At 39.4% G+C, this 23,949-nt stretch overlaps 1 protein-coding gene across 2 annotated transcripts in view; it reads left to right on the forward strand.

Moving 5' to 3' along the window:
• The window catches only part of SLC25A12 (solute carrier family 25 member 12), a 103,076-nt gene extending 79,572 nt beyond the window's left edge, over window positions 1-23,504 (forward strand). For both annotated transcript variants that reach the window (XM_047083589.1, XM_047083590.1), the window contains 5 exons: window positions 15,707-15,847; window positions 17,914-18,052; window positions 20,599-20,757; window positions 20,871-20,961; window positions 22,866-23,504. In XM_047083589.1, coding sequence (XP_046939545.1) covers window positions 15,707-15,847; window positions 17,914-18,052; window positions 20,599-20,757; window positions 20,871-20,961; window positions 22,866-23,067 — 732 coding nt within the window. In that variant the 3' untranslated portion in view covers window positions 23,068-23,504. The remainder of the gene's footprint in view (window positions 1-15,706; window positions 15,848-17,913; window positions 18,053-20,598; window positions 20,758-20,870; window positions 20,962-22,865) is intronic.
• Window positions 23,505-23,949: the final 445 nt, after the last annotated feature.

Raw genomic sequence — 23,949 nt, forward strand, 5'->3', positions numbered from 1 at the left:
ATCTATATGATAAAGATGTATATATCTGAGTATATAAACACATATGTGACTATTTAGGTGTAATGAACATACCAAAAAATGAACAGATCTTAGATGTCAGCTCAGTGAGTTTTAACAATTGTATATACCCGTGAAATCACCACTCAAGACAAGATATAGAACATTTCACTTCAGAAAGCTGATTCATTCCTCTTTCTAATCAATCATTCCTCTGTTTCCCTAGGCAACCACTATTGTTTCTTCTTAGATTTCATATAAATGAAATCATACAAAATGCATCCTTTCATAGCTGGCCTCTTTTGCTAAACATGTTTTCAAGAGTCATCCTTATTATTGTGTGGGTATCAGTAGTTAGGTTTTGTTTTTAATTTTACTGAGTATTATTCCACTGTATGAATTGACCACAATTTGCTTATTTGTTCTTGTGTTGATGGACATTAAAAAAATTTTGTTAATGTTTGTTCATTTTTGAGAGAGAGAGAGAGACAGAGTGAGAGCAGTGGAGGGGCAGAGAGACAGGGAGACACAGAATCTGAAGCAGGCTCCAGGCTCTGATCTGTCAGCACAGAACCCAATGCGGGGCTTGAACTCACAAACTGCGATTTCAGGACCTGAGCTAGTCAGTTGCTTAACTGACTGAGCCATCCAGGCACCCCCTGTTGATGGACATTTGAGTTTTTTCCAGTTTGTATCTGTTATAAATAAGGTTGCTGTAAACATTCTTGTATAAATCTGTCAGCATTTTTCACAGGTGAGTATTTAAGAGTAGAATAGGGTACAGGTTGTGTTCAATTTAAAAGAAACTGGGTCGCCCAGTCAGTTTAGTGGCTGACTCTTGATTTTGGCTCAGGTCATGATCTCATGGTTTGTGAGTTTGAGCCCTGCTTTGGGCTTTGTGCTGACAGCATGGAGCATATTTGAGATTCTCTTTCCCCCCTCTCTCTGCCCCTCCCCTGCTCTCTTTTTCTCTGTCTCAAAAATAAGTAAATGTTTAAAAAGTAAAAAAAAAAAAAAACAAAAACTGCTAATTGCTTCTTTGAAATGGATGGACCATTTTACAGTCTCAGCAGCAGTGTCAGATATTTGTAATTCCACATCCTCACCAACATTTGATATTGTTAGTCTTATTTTATTTTATTTTATTTTAATTTCTTTAATATTTTTTAATGTATATTTATTTTTGAGAGACAGAGTGTGAGAGAGTGTATGAGCAGGGGAGGGGCAGAGAGAGAGAGGGTGACAGAGGATCTGAAACAGGCTCTGAGCCTATAGACAGAGAGCCTGACACAGGGTTTGAACTCACAAACCATGAGATAATGACTTGAGCTGAAATCAAGAGTTGGCCGCTTAACCTCCTGAGCCACCCAGGCACCCCAAAGATTTTATTTTTTAAGTAATCTCTACACTCAGTGTGGGGCTCCAACTTACGTCCCTGAGATCAAGAGTTGTATGCTCTACTGACAGGCAGTCGGGCACCCCTAATTTTTTTATTTTAGTCATTCAAGTTGGAGTGAAAGGATGTCTTTTTGTGGTTTTAATTTTCATCTCCCTGGTGTATAAAGACATTGATCATCCTTTCATGTGTTTTTTAGCTATTTGTATATCTTTTTTGGTAGTATCTGTTCAAAGTTTTCTGCTTATTTTTTATTAGGTTTTTATATTTTTTATCATTGACTTGTAGGAGTTCTTTATCCATCATGGATGTAGTCCTTTGTCAGATGTATGTATTGTGAATATTTTTCCCAGTCTGTGACTCATCTATTGTCTTAATGTGTCTGTGGGGTTTTTGTATTGAGGTATAATTGCCATATAACATATTAGTTTAAGGTGTACAACATGATTTGATGTTTGTAAATACTGTGAAATGATTACCACAAAAGTGTAGTTTCCCTGTCACCATAAAGTTACATAATGTTCAGTATAGTATTATTGTGTATAGTCACCATGCTGTACATTACATCCCAGTGACTTAATTATTTTATGCCTGGAGGTTTGTGTGTCTTGACCCCTATCTCCTATTTCACCCACCCTCCTAATCTCCCTACCTTCTGACAACCACCAGTCTGTTCTCAGCACCTATGAGTTTTGTTTTATTCATTTATCTTGTGTTTTAGATTCCACACATAGGTGAAATCATCCACTCATTGCCTTTCTCTCTATGCTTTATTTCACTTAACATAATATCCTTAAGGTCCATCCATGTTTCTACATGGCAAAATTTCATCTCTTTTTATGCCAGAGTTGTATCCCGTTGTAAACATACACCACATCTTCGTTATCCATTCATCCATTGATGTACACCTTGGTTGTTTCTATATCTTGGCTATTGTGAATAATGCTGCAGTTAACATAGGGGTGCAAATATCTTTTCAAAGTAGTGTTTTGTTTTCCTTTGGATAAATACCCCAAAGTAATATTGCTATATATATGGTAGTTCTATTTTTAAGTTTATGAGGAAATTCCATACTGTTTTCCATAGAGGCTGTGCCATTTACATTCCTACCAATAGTGCACAAGCGTTCCCTTTTCTGTGTCTTCACCAACACTGATTATTTCTTATCTTTTTGATAATAGTCAATCTGACAGGTGTAAGATAATATCTTATTGTGGTTTTGATTTGCATTTCTCTGATGATTAATAATGTTGAGCATCTTTTAATATGCCTATTTTGCCACCTGTATGTCTTTTTTTGGAAAAATGCTATTCAGATGCTCTATCCATTTTTTTAATTGGATTTTTTTGTTGAATTTATATGAGTTCTTTACATATTTTGGATGTTAACCCCTTATTGGATATATGGTTTGCAGATATCTTCTCCCATTGAAGTAGGCTGCCTTTTCCTTTTGCTGGTGGTTTCCTTTGCTGTGCAAAAGCTTTTTAGTTTGATGTAGTCCTACTTGTTTATTTTCACTTTTCTTGCCTTTGCCTTTGGAGTCAGATCCAAAACAATATTGCCAAGAGCAGTATCAAGGAGTATACCACCTATGTCTTCTTCTAGGAGTTTTTTTTTTTTTTAAATAGTTTCTGCTCTTATATTTAAGTTAATACATTTTGAGTTAGTTTTGGTATTTGGAGTAAGAGAGTGATGGCAGCTTCATTCTCTTGCATGCGGCTGTGCAGTTTTCCTAACACCATTTATTGAGGAGACTGTCCTTTCCCTATTGCATATTCTTGCTGCCTTTACTGTAAAGTAACTAACCATATATGCATGGGTTTATTTATTTCTGGATTCTCTTTTTGTTCCATCGATCTATATGTTTTATGCCAATACTATACTGCTTTGCTTACTGTCATTGAAAAAAAATTTTTTTTAACGTTTATTCATTTTTGAGAGACAGAGAGAGACAGAGAGAAATAGAGCATGAGTGTGGAAGGGGAGAGAGAGAGGGAGACACAGAATCCGAAGCAGGCTCCAGGTTCTGAGCTGTCAGTACAGAGCCTGACACAGGGCTTGAACTCATGAACTGCGAGATCATGACCTGAGCTGAAGTCGGATGCTCAACCGACTGAGCCACCCAGGCATCCCTTGATTACTGTCATTTTTAAATATAGTTTGAAATCAGGGAGCTTGAGGTCTCCAGCTTTGCTCTTCGTTCTCAAGATTGCTTTGGCTACTCAAGATCTTTTGTGGTTCCATATAAATTTTAGGATTGTTTGCTCCATTTCTGTGAAAATGCCATGGGATTTTCATAGGGATTGAATTGATTGCTTTGGGTACTTTGGACATTTTAGCTGTATTAATTCTTCCAGTCCATGAGCACAGGATATCTTCCTATTTATTTGTGTCTTCTTCCATTTTTTTTTTATCAATGTAGGTTTTCTCATACAGGTCTTTCACTTCCTTGGTTAAATTTATTCGTAGGTATTTTATTCATCTTGATTGTAAATGGAATTGTTTTCTTGATTCCTCTTTCTGATAGTTCATCTTGATTGTAAATGCAATTGTAAATGGAATTGTTTTCTTGATTCCTCTTTCTGATAGTTCATTGTTAGTATGTAAAAACACAACAGGTTTTTGTATATTGACTTTATATTCTGCAACTTTATTGTATTTGTTTAACAGTGTGTTGGTGGTCTATGGGGTTTTTTAATATATGAAATCATCTCATTTGCAAATGATGATCTTTACTTTTTCCTTTCTAAACTGGATGCCTTTTGTTCCTTTTCCTTGCCTGATTTCTCTGGCTAAGATTGTCAATTCTATGTTAAATAAAAGTGGTGAGAGCAAGCATCCTTCTCTTGTTCCTGATCTTAGAGGAAAAGGGAAATGCTTTCATTTTTTTTCACCATTGAGTGTGATGTTAGTTGTGGGTTTGTCATAAATGGATGCTGAATTTTGCCAGATGCTTTTTCTGCATCTATTGAGATGATCGTGTGATCTTTAGCTTTCATTTTGTTAATGTGGTGCATCACAATGACTGATTTGCAGATGTTAAACCATCCTTACATCCTGGAATAAATCCCGCGTGATCATGGTATATGATTTTCTTAATGTATTTTTGAATTTGGTTTGCTAATATTTTGTTGGGGATTTTTACATCTATGTTCATCAGGGATTTGGGCCTGTAATTTTCTTTTTTTGTGGTGTTCTTGTTTGGTGTTTGGTATCCGGATAATGCTGGTCTCATAAAATGAAATTTTGAAGCATTCCCTCCTCTTCAGTTTTTTGGAACTTAGAGAAAGGATAGGTATTAGTTCTTCTTTAAATGTTTTGTAGAATTCACCAGTGGAACCATCTGTTTCTGGACTTCTGTTTGTTGGTAGGTTTTTGATTATCAAGTCAGTTTTCTTCTTAGTAATCAGTCTATTCATATTTTCTGTTTTTCTATTATTCAGTCTTGGAAGACTGAATGTTGTATGTTTTTAGGAATTTACCCATTTTTTTTCACGGTTGTCCAATGTTGGCATATAATTGTTCATAGTAGTCTTTTATGATCCTTTGTATTTCTTTGTTATCACTTGTTACTTCCTGTCTTTAAAAAAATTTTTTTTTTATTTAAATCCAAGTTAGTTAACGTGTTCAGGAATAGAATTTAGTGATTCATTGCTTACATATAACATCTAGTGCTCATCACAAGTGCCCTTCTTAATGCCCAACACTCATTCAGCCCATCCACCCCTCCCAACACCTTGCCAGCAACCCTCAGTTCTCTGTATTTAAGAGTCCCCATTAAATTTGTTTTTAATGTTTATTTATTTTTGAGAGAGAGAGACAGAGCTCAAGAGGGGAAGGCCAGAGAGAGGGAGACACAGAATCCGAAGCAGGCTCCAGGCTCTGAGCTGTCAGCACAGAGCCCGACGTGGGGCTCGACTCAGGGACTGTAAGATCATGACCTAAGCCAAAGTCAGATGCTTAACTGACTGAGCCACCCAGGCACCCCTCTCCCTCTCTGGCTTTATCTTATATTTGCTTCCCTTCCCTTATGTTCATCTGTTTTGATTCTTAAATTCCACAAATGAGTGAAATCATATGATATTTATCTTTCTCTGACTAATTTCGTTTAGTATAATGCACTTTAGTTCCATCCACGTTGTCGTAAATGGCAAGATTTCATTGTTTTTGATCACCAAGTAATATTCCATTGCATATATATGCCACATCTTTTTTATCCATTCATCGGTCGATGGGCATTTGGGCTCTTTCCATACCTTGGCTATTATTGATAGTACTGCTATAAAGATTGGGTGCATGTACCCCTTCATGTAACTTCCTGTCTTTTATTTCTATTTTTATTTATTTGGGAAGCCTTTTTTTTAAATTAATGTAGCTAAAGGTTTATCAGTTTTGTTTATCTTTTCAAAGAACCAGCTCATAGTTTCATTGATCTTTTCTAGTTTCTTTTTAATCTCATTTATTTCTGCCTTAATATTTATTATTTCCTTTCTTCTTCTAACTTTGGGCTTCATTTGTTCCTAGTTCCTTTAGGTGTAATGTTAGATTGTTTATTTGAGATTATTCTTGTTTTTTGAGGCAGGTCTGTATCACTCTGAACTTCTTATATCTGCTTTTGCTACATTCCACAGATTTTGGTGTGTTGTATTTTCATTTTCATTTGTATCAAGGGATTATTAAAATTTTTACTTAGATTTCTTTGTTGGTCCATTGGTTATTCAGTAGCAAGTTATTACATCTTCACATCTTTGTGATTTTTCCTTTTTTATTTTTTTGTGATTGATTTCCAGTTTTGTTGTGGTCTGAAAAAATGCTTGATAGGGTATCAGTCTTCTTAAATTTACTGAGACTTGTTTTGTGGCCTAACTTGTGATCTCACCTAGGGAATGTTCTGTGTGCACTTGAGAAGAATGTATGTTCTGCTGCTTCTTTGTGGAATGTTCTATATATGTTTATATATATATATATATATATATATATATATATATATATACACACATATATATGTATCTGGTCTAACGTATCCTTCAAGGCTGATTTTTCCATTTTTATTTTCTGTTGAGGTGATCTATCCATTAATGTAAGTGGGGTATTAGAGTCTCCAAATATTATTGTATTGCTGTTGATTTTTCCCTTTGGGTTTGTTAATATTTCCTTTATATATTTAGGTGCTTCTATGTTGAGTGCATAAATATTTACAAATGTTATATATATTCTTGCTGTATTGACTCTTTTATCATAATATAATGCCTATCTTTGCTTGATTAACAGTGTTTTAAAGTTTGTTTTGTCTGATAAGTATAGCCACTCTGGCTTTCTTTTGGTTTCCATTTGCATGAAACATCTTTTTCTGTCCTTTCATTTTCAGTCTGTGTATGTCCTTACATTTGAGATGAATCTCTGGTAAGCAGCATATAGATGGGTCTTGTTTTTTTATCCATTCAGCTTCTTTATGTCTTTCAGTTGAAGAATTTAGTCCATTTATGTTTAAAGTAATTACAAGTAGGTGTGTGCTTATTGACATTTTGTTAATTGTTTTCTGGCAGTTTTGTAGTGACCTTCTGTTCTTCTTGTTCTCTCTTCTTGTGGTTTGGTGCCTTTAGTGTTATGTTTAGATTTCATTTTCATTATCTTTTGTGTATCTACTATAGGTTTTTGCTTTGTGATTACCATGAGGCTCACCTATATCAGCCTGTATGTATACTAGTCTATAATTTTTTAATGTTTATTTATTTTTAAGAGAGAGAGACAGAGACAGAGACAGAGACAGAGTGAGTGGGTGAAGGGCAGAGAGAGAGGGAGACACAGAATCTGAAGCAGGCTCCAGGCTCTGAGCTGTCAGCACAGAGCCCAATGTGGGGCTCGAACTCATGAACCATGAGATCATGACCTGAGCCGAAGTTGGACTTAACTGACTGAACCACCCTATACTAGTCTATTTTATGTTGATAACAAGTTATGTTTGAATGCATTCTAAAATTCTACTTTTTTACTACGCTCACCTCCAATTTTATGTTTTTGATGTCACATTTTATATCTTCTTATTCTGTGGATTGTTGTAGTTATTTTTACTGCTTTTATCTTTTTTTTAATTTTTTTTTCAACGTTTATTTATTTTTGGGACAGAGAGAGACAGAGCATGAGGGGAGGGGCAGAGAGAGAGGGAGACACAGAATCAGAAACAGGCTCCAGACTCTGAGCCATTAGCCCAGAGCCTGATGCGGGGCTCGAACTCACGGACCGCGAGATCGTGACCTGGCTGAAGTCGGACGCTTGACCGACTGCGCCACCCAGGCGCCCCACTGCTTTTATCTTTTAATCTTCATGCTGGCTTTATAAGTCATTAGTCTACTACCTTTGCTGTACATTTACCTTTACTGGTACAGTATTTACTTTCATATGTTACTTTGTTACCCAACCAGTACCCTTTCTTTTCAGCTTAAAGAAGTCCCATTAACATTTATTTTTAGGCCAGTTTAGCAGTGATGAGCTCCTTTAGTTTTTGCTTGTCTGGAAAACTTTACCTCTCCTTCAGTTCTGAATGATAATCTTGCTAGCTAGAGTATTCTTGGTTGGGAGATTTTGCTTTCAGCACTGAATATATCATTGTCATTCCCTTATGGCCTGCAAAGTTTCTGTTGAAAAATCTGCTAATAGTCTCATGGAGTTCCCTTCTATATAACAGGTTCTTTTTCTTTTGCTGCTTTTAAGATTACTTCTTTAACTTCTGAGATTTTAATTATAATGTCTCTTGCTTTGAATCTCTTTGGCTTCATCTTATTTGGAACTCTCTGGGCTTCCTAGATCTGGGTGTCTGTTTCCTTCCCCTGGTTAGGAAAGTAGTCAGCCATTATTTCTTCAAATAAGTTATGTCTCTTTCTCTCTCTTTTCTCCTTCTAGGAGAATTTTGTTCTGCTTGATGTTGTGCTATGAGTCCCTTAAGCTATCTTCACTTTTTTCCTTTTGCTGCCCTGTTTGGTTGAGTTCTGCCCTGTCTTCCTGGTCACTTATCCTTTTTTTCTGCTTCATCTGGTCTGCTCTTGAATCCATCTAGTTTATTTTTCAGTTCAGTTATTGTGTTTTTCAGCTCTGTAACTTCTTTTTTGTACTTTTTTACATTATCAGTCTCTTTATTGAAGTTTCTTCATCTATTCTATCAAGATTGGTGAGCATATTTATGATCATTACTTTGAACATTTTATCAGGTAAGTGACTTCTCTCCATTTCATTGTTTCTTTCATTAGATTTTTTTTTCTGGAATTTTATCTTATTATTTCATTTAGGACATATTCCTGTATTTCCTCCATTTGTTTGACTGTTTGTTTCTCTATCGTAAGCAAAACAGCCATCTCTCCCAGTCTTGAAGAAGTGCTCATAGGAAGACTGGGGATGTGTTTCTATCTGCTGTCTGTGTACCCTGGGGGTGGTAGTCTGTCAGGAACTGTCTCTCCAATTGTTTTAGTCCTGTGGACCCCAGAAATGCAGGCCTCCTGACCACTACAGCCAGATGCTTGTCAAGGGGCATCCCCTGTGCAGACTGCTTATACCCACTTGCTTTGGCAGGGCCACAGGAGAGGGCAGGGCCAGGGCAAGCTCACTTGCCAGGTTTAGCAGGACCAGGGCTACAGAAGAGGGCAGGCCTGGGGTAAGGCTGCCCACTGGGTTTAGGCAGGGCAAAGCTGCAGAATAGTGCAGGGTCAGGGCAAGTGATGCTAGCAAGGAGAGGAAGAATGCAAGACTGATGCCTACCAGTGCCAGCACTAGCAAGGCAGGAGAGTGCACAACCTGTCCCCAGAGAGGATTCCAACAGACCCTTGTCCTTCCAGCAGATACTTTATGTCTAGCCTATGGATCTCTTTCATGTATGGTCTAGGTGCCCTTTAAGCTGCTGCTTTAACACTGGGTCCCAGGGTGAGTGAGTATGTGCACAAGCCCTTCAAAAGGGGAGTCTCCGTTTCCTTCAGCCCTTGGGTCTCCTGGAAGTGAGCCTCACTGGTTTTTAAAGTCAGACATTTTGGGGGGCACTTGGGTGGCTCAGTTAGTTGGGCATCCAACTTCGACTCAGGTCATGATCTCGCGGTTCGTGGGTTCGAGCCCCATGTCGGGCTCTGTGCTGACAGCTCAGAGCCTGGAGCCTGCTTTGGATTCTGTGTCTGCCTGTCTGTCTGTCTGTCTGTCTCTCTCCCCCTCTCTCTTCCTCCCCTCCTCATGCTCTCTCTCTCTCTCAAAAATGAATAAACATTGAAAAAAAATTAAAAAAAAAAAAGTCAGGCATTTTGGGAACTTGTCTGTCTAGTACAGGTCCCAAGGGTTGGGGTACCTGATGTGGGGCTTGAACCTGTTGCTTGTCAGGAATACACTCTATATTTGTGATTTCACTCTAGAATGGGTGGGGTTTTTGGCAATACTGCATCTCTGCCTATTATACCTATCTCCATGTGGCCTTTTTATCTGTTGTGGAGGAGCTGTTGAGCTAGTTTTTAGGTCTTTTTTGGAGAGAATTGTTCCATATGTAGTTGTAGATTTGGTGTGTTCTGGGTTTTCTCATACTACCATGTTGACCTGCCCACTCTGTGGTTGTTTTTTCAAAGAAAAGGTTACGTAGAGTTTCTTAGACATATCTGTAAACTTAAATGGGAAAAAAATTAATGTCTTTCCAAGTCAAAAACGCAGAAGGTTTAACAGTCTAAATAGACTAACCTATATGTAGTTTTTAAACATCTCTCTGGTAAGTACCTGTTTTTATGTTTAAACTCTAACCAGAGCACTTACCTGCCTGATCACATTAACTCTTTCAGGGAGTGTATACTTCTGAATGGGTAGAAGTCATACAACTCAGGGTGTATTTATTGTTCAGCAGAAGGCTAGTGTAATCTTAATGTGTTGCAGATATTCTTAGCCCTGTGTGAACATACCTCCTGAACAACATGTCCCTTCCCTTGATATCTTGCTTTCAGTCTACGATGCTCTCACATTAGTGCACAAGAGCTCTGTGAGGTATATTGGGCTGTTGTTGGGATCCCTATTGTCATATAGGAAACCAAGGAATGGGAAGGTTATGACCTATCCAGGGTTACAAAGTCAATGACACTATAGGTCAACAAACCTGGAATCTTTCCACTCTTCCATGCTTCCTCCCTTCAGTCTATGCATGCACACAACTGTAGGTGCAGCAAGAGGTCCATTTGTTAGTTGGAGCATCTAGTGACCCTAGGGCCAAGATTTGTAGCTAGCCAGCTCATTATACTGTGTCTTCCTCAACAAGCTGAGTTTGCACATCTCTAAAGAGTTGTTTGGGAGCAGTCTCTCCACCTCCCATCCCACCAATCAGTGTGTTCCCAACTTGATACTTGCATATTTATGTGAACACATACATATGTGTACAAGTTCAAAGTCCATATGTATTTATGTCAGAGGGGCTCATGATAGATACACAGATTCTGACTCTTCCTTTACTCTCGTTAGAGGTATGTGTAGTTTTATCTATTCATATTTTAACACCCTCACATATATTAGTGACTCAACAGTGAGCAAATTGTACTTTAGTCCTTTTAAGTTATCATGGTCCTAGGCTGTTTTGGAAAGAACCATTAATATTTCCCATTGCTTTATAAAATATGTAAGAATGTTTGGTTGATGGTATCTGAGACAGAGTCACTGTCTGTTCCTATACTTCTGGAGTCAGTCCTGGTGACAGTTAATTCTGTGACTTTTATTTGTTTGGCTATTTTAAATGCACATAGTTTGTACATCTGCTCAAGTTCCTGGTGTGGCCTTAAACTGAAATTAGATTTTCATCAATATCTGTAAGGAAAGACTTTATAATGAATTGTTCAGTTTGTGGTTAGAGGGAAATATTTCCAAACTACAGGAGAAACAGATCAAAGAAGAAAGTAAACAGGAGACTTGGCACGAGCAGGGCCAGGTCCTCCTGCCTCTTTGTGGACTCTGCCCCTGGGGCAGGATTGTGAGGGCAGGAGGTTGAGCAGGCCTGATCCTGTATGCAGCCCCTTGGCCTCGGGCACATCAGAGGCTTGGTGACATCTCAGTTTTCCATCCTTTTTTCCTGACTTTTGCTGTCCACTTTAGTTGGTTTATTTTCTCATTAAGAAAAAATTTATGTGACACAAGATTGAATGGAAGTGTTTACATTCTTTCTCTTTCTGTTATATATAGATAACCTTCATTCAAAATGGGAGTTGTTCTCTTTTATTGTGTCATTTGTAATTCAATTCTAGAACAAAGAAACGACAACTTAGTACTGAAAAGTGAAAGCTTCTAAAACAGTTTTAATATCAATGCTTGCTTCTCTCTATAAAAATAGGCAGCAAATTTGAAGAGGGAAATTTAGCAAGTAGAAGTTTAGAAGTTAATTTTGGTGATTTGATGAGTGAAACAAGTTCCTCAAAGGTATTGTATGGAGTGGCGTTATCTAATGTAAGCATCAGTACAAGGAGCAGCAGGATGGCAGATGAGACCGTGTCCATTTAAGACTGTATAGCTGTGTATCATCATAATTTAATTAGAAATTTTATATATCTTGGTGTCTGTTATTTCAGATCACTATCTATATTTGGTTAGATTGTTTGATGTTCATACCTAAATAGATGGATAAGCCTGTTTAAAGTTTTGGATCCACAGATAACTAGTGCTAACTAGTTTTTAAAATGCATTCAACGTATATAAATTACCAAATTTATTATGGGGAAGAATGTGTGAAAGAGGACATAGTCTATAAAAGAAGTCATTGTTTCTAAGACCAGTTCTGTTTCTCATTATTTTTTCTATTTTTTGTTTTTGAGCAGTTAATACATTTCATGATTCAGAATTTAAAAGGTACAATAGGATATGCTTTCAGGTACACATTTCTCTTTCCAGGAGGCAACCAATATTTTCATCTCTAAGCCATTCTAATTTTGATGAACTTAGGTTAATTTTGACATATTGGTCATCAGTGGATACCTATATTTTATGTTTTGTTTATGTTGGCATGATTTTATTATGATCCTATTACCTGATCAAGAGCATATAATTGTTTCCACTTAACTCTTTCCTTACTTGGGCATTTACATTCTTTTGTTTAATTTATTGCTCTTTAAAGTAGCAAACATATTTGCATATTTGTAAAAAGCAAAACATATGGACATATTTGTAAAAATATACTTTTTATTCTATTGTAAAGTTATATTTTTATTTCACAATTTAACACTTCTGAAATTCAGCATATTCAATGATTATTATAACCAGGGTTTTTTCCCTGTGAAAAGCTGTTTTTAATGTAATATTACTTAAAATCAGTAGAGCCTTAAAATAGAAATGATATTTTCCTATATTTGTGTTTCAGAGTGGAAACAATTAAGAATGTGATAAAACCTGGGGCACCTGGGTGGCTCAGTCGATGAGTGTCCAGCTCTTGGTTTTGGCTCAGATCATGATTTCACAGTTTCATAGGTTCAAGCCCTACATCGGGCTCTGCGCTGGCAGGATGGAGCCTGGTTTGGATTCTTTCTCCCTCTCTGCCACTCCCCGACTCACACTGTCTCTGTCTCTCTCAAAATAAATAAATAAACTTCAAAAGTGTTTTTAAAAATGTGATAAAACATAATCTTTGTTCTGGGTCACTAGATTTCTTACTAGAGCAATTGAATTAACTGCAGATTTTATCCCCCCATCTCATGTCCCCAGTTTAGGTCAATCTCAGAGTTCGGAAAAGGACAGCACATATTTGCCATGTGTGTTTCCCTTTAATTGTTACGAAATATCCAAAGTTTTAGACAACTTAAATAGTCATTTTTATTATTTTTTAAATTATTCAATGTTTCTGGATAGTATTTGCCTACATATTCCTGGGTCTATCATAAAATATAAGTAAATTTTAATAAATATATAAATAAATATAATAAAATACAAAAGTATAAGTTTTACCGCATACACAGACTTGTGCAATTGCTAGATGTTTTCCTCCTTCAAATATAGTAGAGTATGTAGGTGTGAATGAAACTCATAGATATGTGCCTTGCTATAGTGTCATTGCTTTGTTGTTTATATGCTCGCTTGTCAGATGTATGTATAAATCCAAATCAGTTTAGTTTTGTCATTACGTCCAGTGCATTTTCAGGACTTTGTATGCATTCTGGGTAACAGATCTTCAAAGCACACAACAGTTAATGTGTTACACGTTACATGTACACTGAGAAAGAAATGTAAGAGTTGTTAAAGGAGTGCAAATCTCAGTAAACTGGCAGTTATTTCCAGAAGGGTGTGGCGAGCCGGGGAGGAGGAAGTGTGGGCTGGGAGACTGCTGGTTGGCATACTCTTGCTCTGTGGGATGCTTTAATTTACTAATGATTAAAAACATGGAAGAACTTTGTATTTATTTAAACATGATGTCCATATTTAATGTGAGGATCACCCAAGGTTTGACATCATCTGGTGGTGACAAAGTTTGGGGGTTATAATCAAAATTTGTGTTTCTATTATTATTTGTTTAATTCTGCTTTAGTTGAGAACGTAAGGTGCATTTTCCCAAAGATGGTCTTTGCAACCATTATTTAAACAAGAGATTTCAGGGAAGTAGTAAACTTTTTCAATTCGTTTGGTCTTTAATACTAGCTGCAGGAGCAATTACTTGGATTATCATTTTAACATAATTTTTTACCCAGCAATCCTTTTGAAAGTATTGTTTGCTTAGATTGAAACATTGAAATGCTTCCTTCTGCCTGCAGTGCAACAGATTAAAAGAGAGGGAAACACAGGCAAATCAACATGTAAAATTGGGTCACGTATCATTCGGGGACTTGTGTGCCAGTGGTCTGGATTGTCGACTTGGGAGCTGCAGGAGACCCAGAGAGAGACAGCAAATTGCTTGCCCCCTGAGCTTGGTGGACAAAAAGGGGATTAGGGCCCTGGGGGATCCAGGACAGTAAGCTGCCCACGAAGTGGAAAGGAATCTCGCGTCAGTGTTGGCAGTCGTGGATGTCATGGATGGGAGTGAGGGGTCAGGATTGGAGCAGGCGTAGTTGAGGGGTTTCCAGCTCTGGCCAGTTAGCAGAATGGCTGAGACTTGCTGCCCCGTGAAAGTAGGACTGGAAGGACTGTGGGTTTTAGATAAATGAACAGGGATGGGGGTGAAGGTAGTGTTGGGTTTTATGGGTATCGTTTGCAATATTTCTATACCTGTGGAACTATAGTACCCCAGTGAGGCCTTTCCTGTTTCCTGATTCACATGTGACTTGCTGTTGCAGTGAAGTTACGATTATAGAATATAATTATGACTATATGAATATGGTTATGATCGTGTAATATAAACAACTGCAGTTCAGATGAAGATGTGCAAATGAGATTTTTCCACTTCATGGAGATGTATATATTTATTTATGTTTTAACAAATGTATTTTTATGTATCCATACACATACACACACCCATATACGTTTTTTACTTTCTTACAAAAACCAAAAAAAAAAAAAAAAAAAAAAAGTTGGTAGCAGTTTTGTTAAACATTCTTCTTTTTTTTCTCCTCGACTAGTTAACAGATTTCAGATGCAAATACACCCTCATTATCCGAATTCAAATCCCTGTCACTCACCACCATTGTGGAGTGTGGCTTTGATTTGCCAGTTTTGTACTCGTGGTAACTAGAGGTTCCACTTCCTAGCAGAGTTTTTCTGGTTTTGTCTTAATACTGAAAGTGTCTTTCTACATTCTCTCCTTTTAGCTCTGTATCTGTCTCCAGAGTTTTGCTCAGGATAATATATTTTAGAATTTGAACCATGGGAGACTTTTCCCCTCTGACTTAAGGCACGTCTGTGGGGGCGAAGTTGTGTTAATTGCTTTACAATCCACGGCAGTGGAAATGGGTGGCTGAGCTAAAAAGAATGATTGCTAAGAAAAGAAAAAAAACAACTGTAGATCCAAATTTTACCTCCAGCTTACAAAAGATACCAACCGGTCTTCTGCCATCTCTTTCCCTTTCATTGGGGAACTCCCCACTGCCTCATCTGGCTTCACTTTTGTTTTCCAAATGAGTTTATTAGTTTTGCCATTTTGGGTGCTGAGTTGACTCTGGAAAAACTGGTCTGAGAAATACTCCTGACATTTCAGATAGAAACAAACCCAGACATAGATTGACTTGAATTTGGGACCATCCCTGTGGGCCCCTCCATTATTGGCCGAAGCGTGGGACTCTCAGTCTCCTGTGAAGAGGGAAGAGAAAAGTGGTACCATGTAGAGGCTTTTCTGGATTTTTCTTGGTTACACTGTCAGTCGGTCTCTGATTTGGAAATCTGCTTCTGTCTCTCCTCCCTTGCCTACAGGCTGGCGGCTCTCAAGTCATCTTTACTAATCCATTGGAGATAGTAAAGATTCGCCTGCAGGTAGCTGGAGAAATCACCACAGGACCCAGGGTCAGTGCCCTGAATGTACTCCGGGACCTGGGACTTTTTGGTCTGTATAAGGTGGGTAGATTCCCTTGGGTTATCTCAGTAGACAGCTTATAATGTACTCAATAGAACCGTGAAAGAATGTGGAAACCAGGCTTCTCCCTCCAAACTGGAAAAGTAATTTTGTCCAGCAGGGTAGTCCCTTGAGTACAAAATCAGACAAAAAGAAAAAATCAGGACACTTCTATTAGAGGCAGTGGGATATACAAACACACTCTCCTGTTGTCATCTTCAGGCTTTTATGAGGCTGCCAGCAGGGAGGCCAGCACTGCAGACCTGCTGGCTTTAGGCTCACAGCCTTTTATTTGACCACAGGTTTGGGAAAAGTTTCTTTGGTGTTCTCTTTGGGCTGTTTTAGGACTTCAAAATAGTCTTGTGTTTATTTTGAGTCTGAGTTATCTCTATTGTTATCTTCCCAGTAGGAGCTTCTGTTTGTCTTAATAATTTGACCACAGTGAAACAGTAGTAGAGTTTGGTAGAATTCAGGTCTTAAGAAGTTAAGTGGTAGGATTTGTCAATAATGAATTCCATTAAAAAAAAAAAAAAAACAAAACCAGAGTGTACTGTACTTTAGCAGAATGCCAGTCAACAGATTCCTTCCCTGCAGGTATACTTACTCCCATCATTACAGATCAGATGTAATGGAGCAGAAGCTATTATTTTTCTTAAACAAGGAAGAGTATTTCTTTCCATTCTTTTGCCTGGTATAAGAGGGGAATACGTAAATTTAGCTGCTATTAGACAACTGTGTTTCCACAGCATCTGGTTTATTTATAGATCTGTTGCTGTAGAAATGTGTAAATTGGCTTCTGGAGCTGCAAATTAGAAATTAGAATTTCTCTAGATTAGATTCACACAGGTACAGGGCTCTTGGGAGACCAGTAAACCAATGATGCTTGAATCTTGGGAGAGTTCTGTATACATTCCCTCCCCTTCACCCGCAATTTCCATCCTTTTTTTGGAATTACCTTTGAGAGCTAAATTTATTGATACTGTTTCTGTCTGTATCATTCTTCAGAGAGTTCTTGGAATTTTTTTTTTTAATGTTTGAGTTTGTCTTTTGAAAACAGAACCATTAGGGAAACAAGTGCCAAAGACAGTGTATTTGCCTGGCTAGATAAAGCCCTGGGCAGTAGAATAGCATGGGCTACTAACCAAGCCGAGGGAGGCATTTATTGTGAGCTTTCTACTCCCGTGGAAACTTCCGCTAAAATAATTTGTCCTAGTTCCCCACCCCCGCCCCTCCTCTGCTGTTCAGGACATGGGGGCCCAGGAGGGAAGATTGGTGGTTTCTTTTTTCCCCTTTTGTAGAATAGTCACCTTTCTTTTCCACTGCCATTGTCTGTAGCTTCTTAACTGGTACTCCATGGGTTCTAAGCTGTGTAGATCGAATTGGTGAATTGTTAGAACTGTGGGCTGCCTTTGCTGCTTACTTTGGAATCAAGCTATTAACCTTGGGTTTCCAAGTCTGTTGCCACTCATGTCCTTCCCCATTGCATCCACCAAAGCCACACGGAACAAGCAGCCTGGAAGTTTGAGAATTAAATTTTTTTAACCTTAGAATCTGAATCTGGGGGTGCCTGGGTGGCTTGGTTGAGCATCCAACTTTGGCTTAGGTCATGATCTCACGGCTCATGGTTTGAGCCCTGCGTTGGGCTCTGTGCTGACGGCTCGGAGCCTGGAGCCTGCTTCAGATTCTGTGCCTCCCTCTGTCTCTGCCCCTCCCCTGCTTGTGCTCGCTTTCTCTCTCTCTCTCTCTCTCTCTCTCTCAAAAATAAATAAACATTAAAAAATCTCAATCTGTATTGGAAATGCCAGAAAATTCTTAGTTATCAGGATAACATCATTACCCACTTAATGAACTCTAGGACTCGAGTCCACAAGCCTTTCTCAAACTTTGAGCCATGTATATTTGTCTATGCTCCTCTCGCCACCCCCCACCCCCCCGCCCCCCATTTCTATTCCACATCAGTCCCCATGCTGTTTGAGGGAATACCTAATACTTGTCACCCTGGATCCCTTATGGGCATTCATGGCCCTGTTTACATAACTGTTTTGCACTATTTCCTCACTTGTGACAGGGTGCCAAAGCGTGTTTCCTCCGAGACATTCCCTTCTCTGCAATTTATTTTCCTGTTTATGCTCATTGTAAACTACTTCTGGCTGATGAAAATGGACACGTGGGAGGTATAAATCTCCTTGCAGCTGGAGCCATGGCAGGTAACTAGAATTTTCTTTTTTAAACCAAAGAACCCTTCCCCCATTCTCTTTAAGAAGTACAGAATCTCTGTGTACCGTCTGCCTTTATTTCTGGAAGGGTTATTGTTTGTATCTGACTTAGTTTAAATATGATCACTTTTTTTCCTTTGTGGGATGTGCTCTAATTCTGATGAGAGTTAATTACATTTGCATACTGTGGATAAACAGCATAATGCAGCTTAGCAACTCAGAGCCAAATTAGATCTGCCCATCTAAATTGGGCTTTCATCATTAATGTGCGCCTCCCATTCCCCTGAAACCTTGGGTGTAGCCAAGCTAAGCATTAAGGTGGAAAAATTCTTCATCAAATCAGTTGCTTCATTGTATCTTATGTGATGCCCAGGTCTAGCCTGCCTCACTTGCTATTTCTGCATGTTGGAGTCCCCATGATTTGCCTTAGAACTTGAGCTTTCCTCATGATACTGTCAGTGTTCCTTCTACCGTCATTCTAATTAGATCAAAGTAAGCAGTACTTTCCCAGCAAACTACCCCATACTCAAATGGGCATCTCTTCTCTGCCCTTTAACACTTTCTTTAATAATACTTGTTTGCGTAAGTTTTATCTTCTGTACTAGGCTGGGAGCTTTTTGCAGGGAGGAGTTTTATTCTCTTTATCCTTACTATCCCTTCGTGGCCAGCATGGTAATAATAGGAGCTCAAAAAATGTCAGTGGGATAAATGAAAATCTTCATCTGGTCTAAGATCCCAAATTAGACACAAAAGAAATTCCATCTGAAAGAGGAGCCTAACACATGCAGGCAGGTACTAAGATGTTTTCTTTTGATCGCACAGGCCTAGCCTTCCTCTTGAAGGAGCTGACTGGGGATAGTAGGGGAGGACCACGTGTCCTTGGCTGCACCGGCACTCAGAAATGACAGAGGAAGGAAAAGGCATGTGTTTGCTCTTCATTACTGCTGGTCAGAGATAGAAACATGAAGGGTGTACACAGACCCAAACGGAGTCCCCAGATGCTGGTGTAGGTCTAACTGCCTGGACTCATGGTGCCGTATAGCTCTCACTGGGTTCGTTCTCCTCTGGTGCCCTGGCTATACAGCAGAACAGCCTGAGCACTTCCTGAAGTGTGGGGTGCGTATGGTGGGGCTCTAAGGGTGTTGGGATGGACCATGTTCTTGTCCTCGCCCACGATGACAGGGAATGACTTGTGATGGTTAAAAAACTCTCCAGGGAGCTCTGAGTCCTTATTTGGGGTCTACCAAATCCCGTGTCCTCTGGCCTTTGCTATTTCAGTCAACTGCACATTTGAAAGCCAGAAAAACTATCTGCTCTGTCTTGGCACTGAGTGCTCATCCAGCCTCTTTTGGGTACTCACCAAAGGCTCCCAGTTTTAAATGGGGCCAGGAAATTTTCCCTCCAGACTTTGGCCTGTGCTTTCCAGTCAGCAGCAAAAAACCAGCCAAAGAACAGTCTAATCGTGGACAGGCATTTTGCCAACAGTTGATGGAACCAAGGAAACATTTCCATGGAACTGTCAGCACCAACTTTTTGCCCACAGATACTCGATGTCAAGTTTTCATAATGGAAGATGATTTTTTCTCATTTTTTTTCCAGTAAAGCCTTGCTGGCAGGGCCTGGGAACATTTAGAATTCAGAACATTCCAAAGACAGGCAATTTTCCTTGTTTCATCTGAATACGGTGCAGGGCCATGTGGAAGGGGGGGTATTCGCATTATCCTGTAACAGGCTCCCACAAAGTCCACTAGCTCCACCTGCCTGGTGATGATTCAGTGATATTCAGGCCATTTGAATATCTTCCCCCTGAGGAAGGTTATCTTGCTCCCTTATTCCCTGCTTTGTTTTATGTGAAAGACGTGGTTGTGAAATCCATTTTGGGTGTCCCGCTGCTGATCAATCTCAGCATGACCCCCGGGAGCTCACGCACGGGGGATAGATAATAAGGCCTTTTGATGATCGGTTCTCATATTGTTCCTTAACTGGTTGCCTGGCTGCCTCTGCTCCAATTGTAATGACTTCTGTCATGTAAGCATGTCTGAAAGGAGTCCCAGTCAACTCTTGAGTTAGCCCTCAAACAGGTGAGTGGATATGAGTACTGACAGTCACCTTGCACAGTAAGATGACAAGAATCAGCAAAAACCACTGGTTTGTTGTCAGGTACATTTAACATCTCATTAAATGGACAGTGTCCTCATTTCTTACTATATACATAAATACTTGTGTCTTATTTACCAAAAAAAGGAGGTAAAATAATTGAAACCTAAAGAGGAATACTTGGGAATCATCCTGGTAATATTGCTGCATTTTTTCCTGTCACAGTTCTTTGGGATCATGCATAAAGAAAAAAGAATTCTGTTCCACATTGAAGCAGCTAGTAGGCTTATGTGTCCTTTTTTCCGTGAGTGCCCAGGCATCTATTTAAGAAACTTTGAGTTAGAGCAGTTAAAGTTGCTAATTGTATTGTTAGATGTTAGCAGTATGTCTGTTCTTTATGAGGTACTTTGGATGACTTACATGTGCCTTTCTCCTGAAAGGTGTGCCTGCTGCTTCTCTGGTGACCCCCGCTGATGTCATCAAGACAAGATTGCAAGTGGCCGCCCGTGCTGGCCAGACGACATACAGTGGTGTCATTGACTGTTTCAGGAAGATACTCCGGGAAGAGGGGCCCTCAGCATTTTGGAAGGGGACTGCAGGTAGGGACTAGGGCCGTACAGAATGGCTGTCTGGTGTTAGGGACCTGCTCCCATTACTCACTGGTCGGCTTTGCCACAGCCATGTTAAGTATCCCCACTCCCATCTTTTTCAGCTCGAGTGTTTCGATCTTCTCCCCAGTTTGGTGTTACCTTGGTCACCTATGAACTTCTCCAGCGGTGGTTTTACATTGATTTTGGAGGCCTGTAAGTGCAGCTGTTCAACTCCTTGTAAAAGAAAGCACCAAAATCAAAGTAGGCCTTTGGCCTACAAAGGCATTTTTGAAACTATTAGAAACTAGGACGACAGAGAATCCTACAGGACCAGTGCATTTAAAACAAACAGTGGGCTTGGGGTGCCTGGGTGGCCCAGTTGGCTAAGCATCCAACTCTTGATCTCAGCTCAGGTCTTGATCTCGGGGTTGTGAGTTCAACCCCTGCGTGGGACTGCACACTGGGCACGAAGCCTATGTAAAAAAAAAAAAAAAAAAAAAAATAAATAAATAAATAAAACAGTGGGCTTGAGAAGCTTCAGTATCAGGGGAGTGAGACCTTGGTAGGGGGACATCATACACCGTATTAAGCAGTTACTTGGGGAAAGTGAAGGCAAGCAGCAAATTAAAATGTTATGTGAATAAATTATCTTTTTTAGTATAAGCAAATACTGAGCTTCATGGATCTAGGTCCTTATTATTTGAATTTATTGTATGGTCTTTTAACCAGAAGTAATGTAAATCTGTGTTAGTAACATTTTAATGAACTTTGTTTCAAAGGCTCCATCAAGCCCTTTCATACCTCCAAGACTTCGTTATTCACCATAATTTATGACTAGATAGGTATAGGTGTTCTTAGAGCTAACAAACAGGAAAAAAAGAGAGGTTATGCCCATGGACATAATCAGTGGTGAGATCTAGGTCAGAAATTGGGCCACTTGAAGTCTGTTCTGAGAAGAAAAGGAACTACTTGTTGAATCTGCTGAGGGGGGAAGGTTGTACCCGAGCAAGTACTTATCAGCTTTTCAGCAGATGATCAAATCCCGTATCTGGGTCTTCATCTCATAAACCTTTGACCCCCTTTCTTGCTCAGAGGCCAAATAGGAAATTAGCTGTTGAACCAAGAAGTAGAGGGACTTAAACAAAGGAAGTAAGAATAGTAGTCTCACAATTCCAGGCTTTCCTATGCTTTCAGATTGTGTCAAAGTAAGAGTTCTCTCTATTTCTCTTTAAATTTAGTAATACTTCATGAGTTTACTATTTAAAAAGTTAGCTTTTTAAATTTTTTTTTTTTATTATTATTTTGAGAGACACAGACAGAGTGTGGGCAGGGGAGGGGCATAGAGAGAGAGGGAGACACAGAATCTGAAGCAGGCTCCAGGCTCCTAGCTGTCAGCATGGAGCCCGACGTGGGGCTCGAACTCACAGACTGTGAGATCATGACCTGAGCCGAAGTCGAACGCTCAACCAGTTGAGCCCCCCAGGCGCCCCAAAAGTTACCTTTTTAAACTATGTCAGAATAAAAGAAAAATATAAACTTTTTATTTAAAAAAATTTTTTTTTTTTCAACGTTTATTTTTGCGACAGAGAGAGACAGAGCATGAACGGGGGAGGGGCAGAGAGAGAGGGAGACACAGAATCGGAAACAGGCTCCAGGCTCTGAGCCATCCGCCCAGAGCCCGACGCGGGGCTCGAACTCCCGGACCGCGAGATCGTGACCTGGCTGAAGTCGGACGCCTAACCGACTGCACCACCCAGGCGCCCCGACTTTTTATGACTAATTTATGCTTAGTACAGAAAATTTGGAAAATGGAAAAGTGTAAAAGAGAAAGTCACTCATGGTCCTGTTTCCCAGAGAGTTTTAATATTTAAGTGTATTTGTTTCTGATCTTTTTTCTGTGGACCTATTTATAAATTGAGACCACCAAAAAAAAATGTGAATGTGTTGCTTTCCAAGCAGCTATAAATCATAACAAACGTAGCATAGATGACCAGGAACTATTCGGACGAACACTCCTCTTTGTGGCACATGGGTGAGGCTGAAAGTGTTCTCCCATCCTCATGTGCCGTCCTCATCAGTCTTGAGCGCACTAACCATTAGCTTTTTCCTATCAACAGCAAGCCCTCTGGCTCAGAACCAACACCTAAGTCACGCATCGCAGACCTTCCTCCTGCCAATCCTGATCACATCGGTGGATACAGACTGGCCACAGCCACTTTTGCTGGCATTGAAAACAAGTTTGGCCTTTATCTCCCCAAATTTAAAGCTCCTAGTGTTGCTGTGGTTCAGTCAAAGGCGGTGGCGGCGGCCGCTCAGTGATGAGACAATCAGTGTGGCAAAATGGTTGCCCTGGAGAGAGGGGCCTCGAAGAGCAGCCCTGTAATGTATCCAGTCAGCTGCATGGTGCTGACTGAGCTGAGAAGTCAAACTATTCTTTCTATATGACATATACATATATTTGTTTATAAAGTAATCATTTGCCCAGGAAAAAGCGACAACGCAGTTTCAAGCTTTAGTCTTAAGTGTTGAAATGTTTTCTAAGCCTTGGCATGAATTAGTGTTCTAGACTGCTTTGCACAGCTTGCACTTATAGTGACTGTACATATTGTACATCTTTGTACAGAGACATCTTGGCACCTCATCCCAACAAATCACGTTTATAGAATGTAATGCGGTTCTAAGTGGCTTGAAATGTACAGAATGTTTTGAAAGTGTTTTATTAAGAGTCACACAAAAATAAATGTATTAAAATTAAATTCATTCTCTTATTGGTGACTTACAGAAATAAAGCATCAATATTGGATGTATTTAATTCCCAGCTCGTTTTCCATTCTGGAATAAAAAGGTATTTGCTGATAAGGAGGCATAATGAGGCCAAGTGCTTACACCATTGAATAAGAGATCCTTGGAAGATGCATGCTAGTAGATGCCAGAGGATCAGGCTAATGACTTGTGTGTGCTGATGTGTTTCCATTTGTATTTAATATGTGTATAGATTCTCCTCTGTTCATCAATCAAAAGGCATTTCCTAGACAGCTCCTCTCCTGTCAGTGGGCATACGGAAATAGGGATGTCTCCAGCATTACTGGCTTAGTTTTGCTTTCCTCTGACACAGCAAGGCAAGGGCCTAGCTTTTAAGATTAAAAGATACTTTGGCAATTTTCCTTCATATGGACATGTTTCCAATCAAAAATAAAATGC

This window comes from Lynx rufus, unplaced genomic scaffold (genome assembly GCF_022079265.1).
Source record: "Lynx rufus isolate CCGP_SWC_20201006 ecotype Redwood Valley unplaced genomic scaffold, mLynRuf1.p SCAF_2, whole genome shotgun sequence".
In the NCBI taxonomy this organism is placed as follows: domain Eukaryota; kingdom Metazoa; phylum Chordata; class Mammalia; order Carnivora; family Felidae; genus Lynx; species Lynx rufus.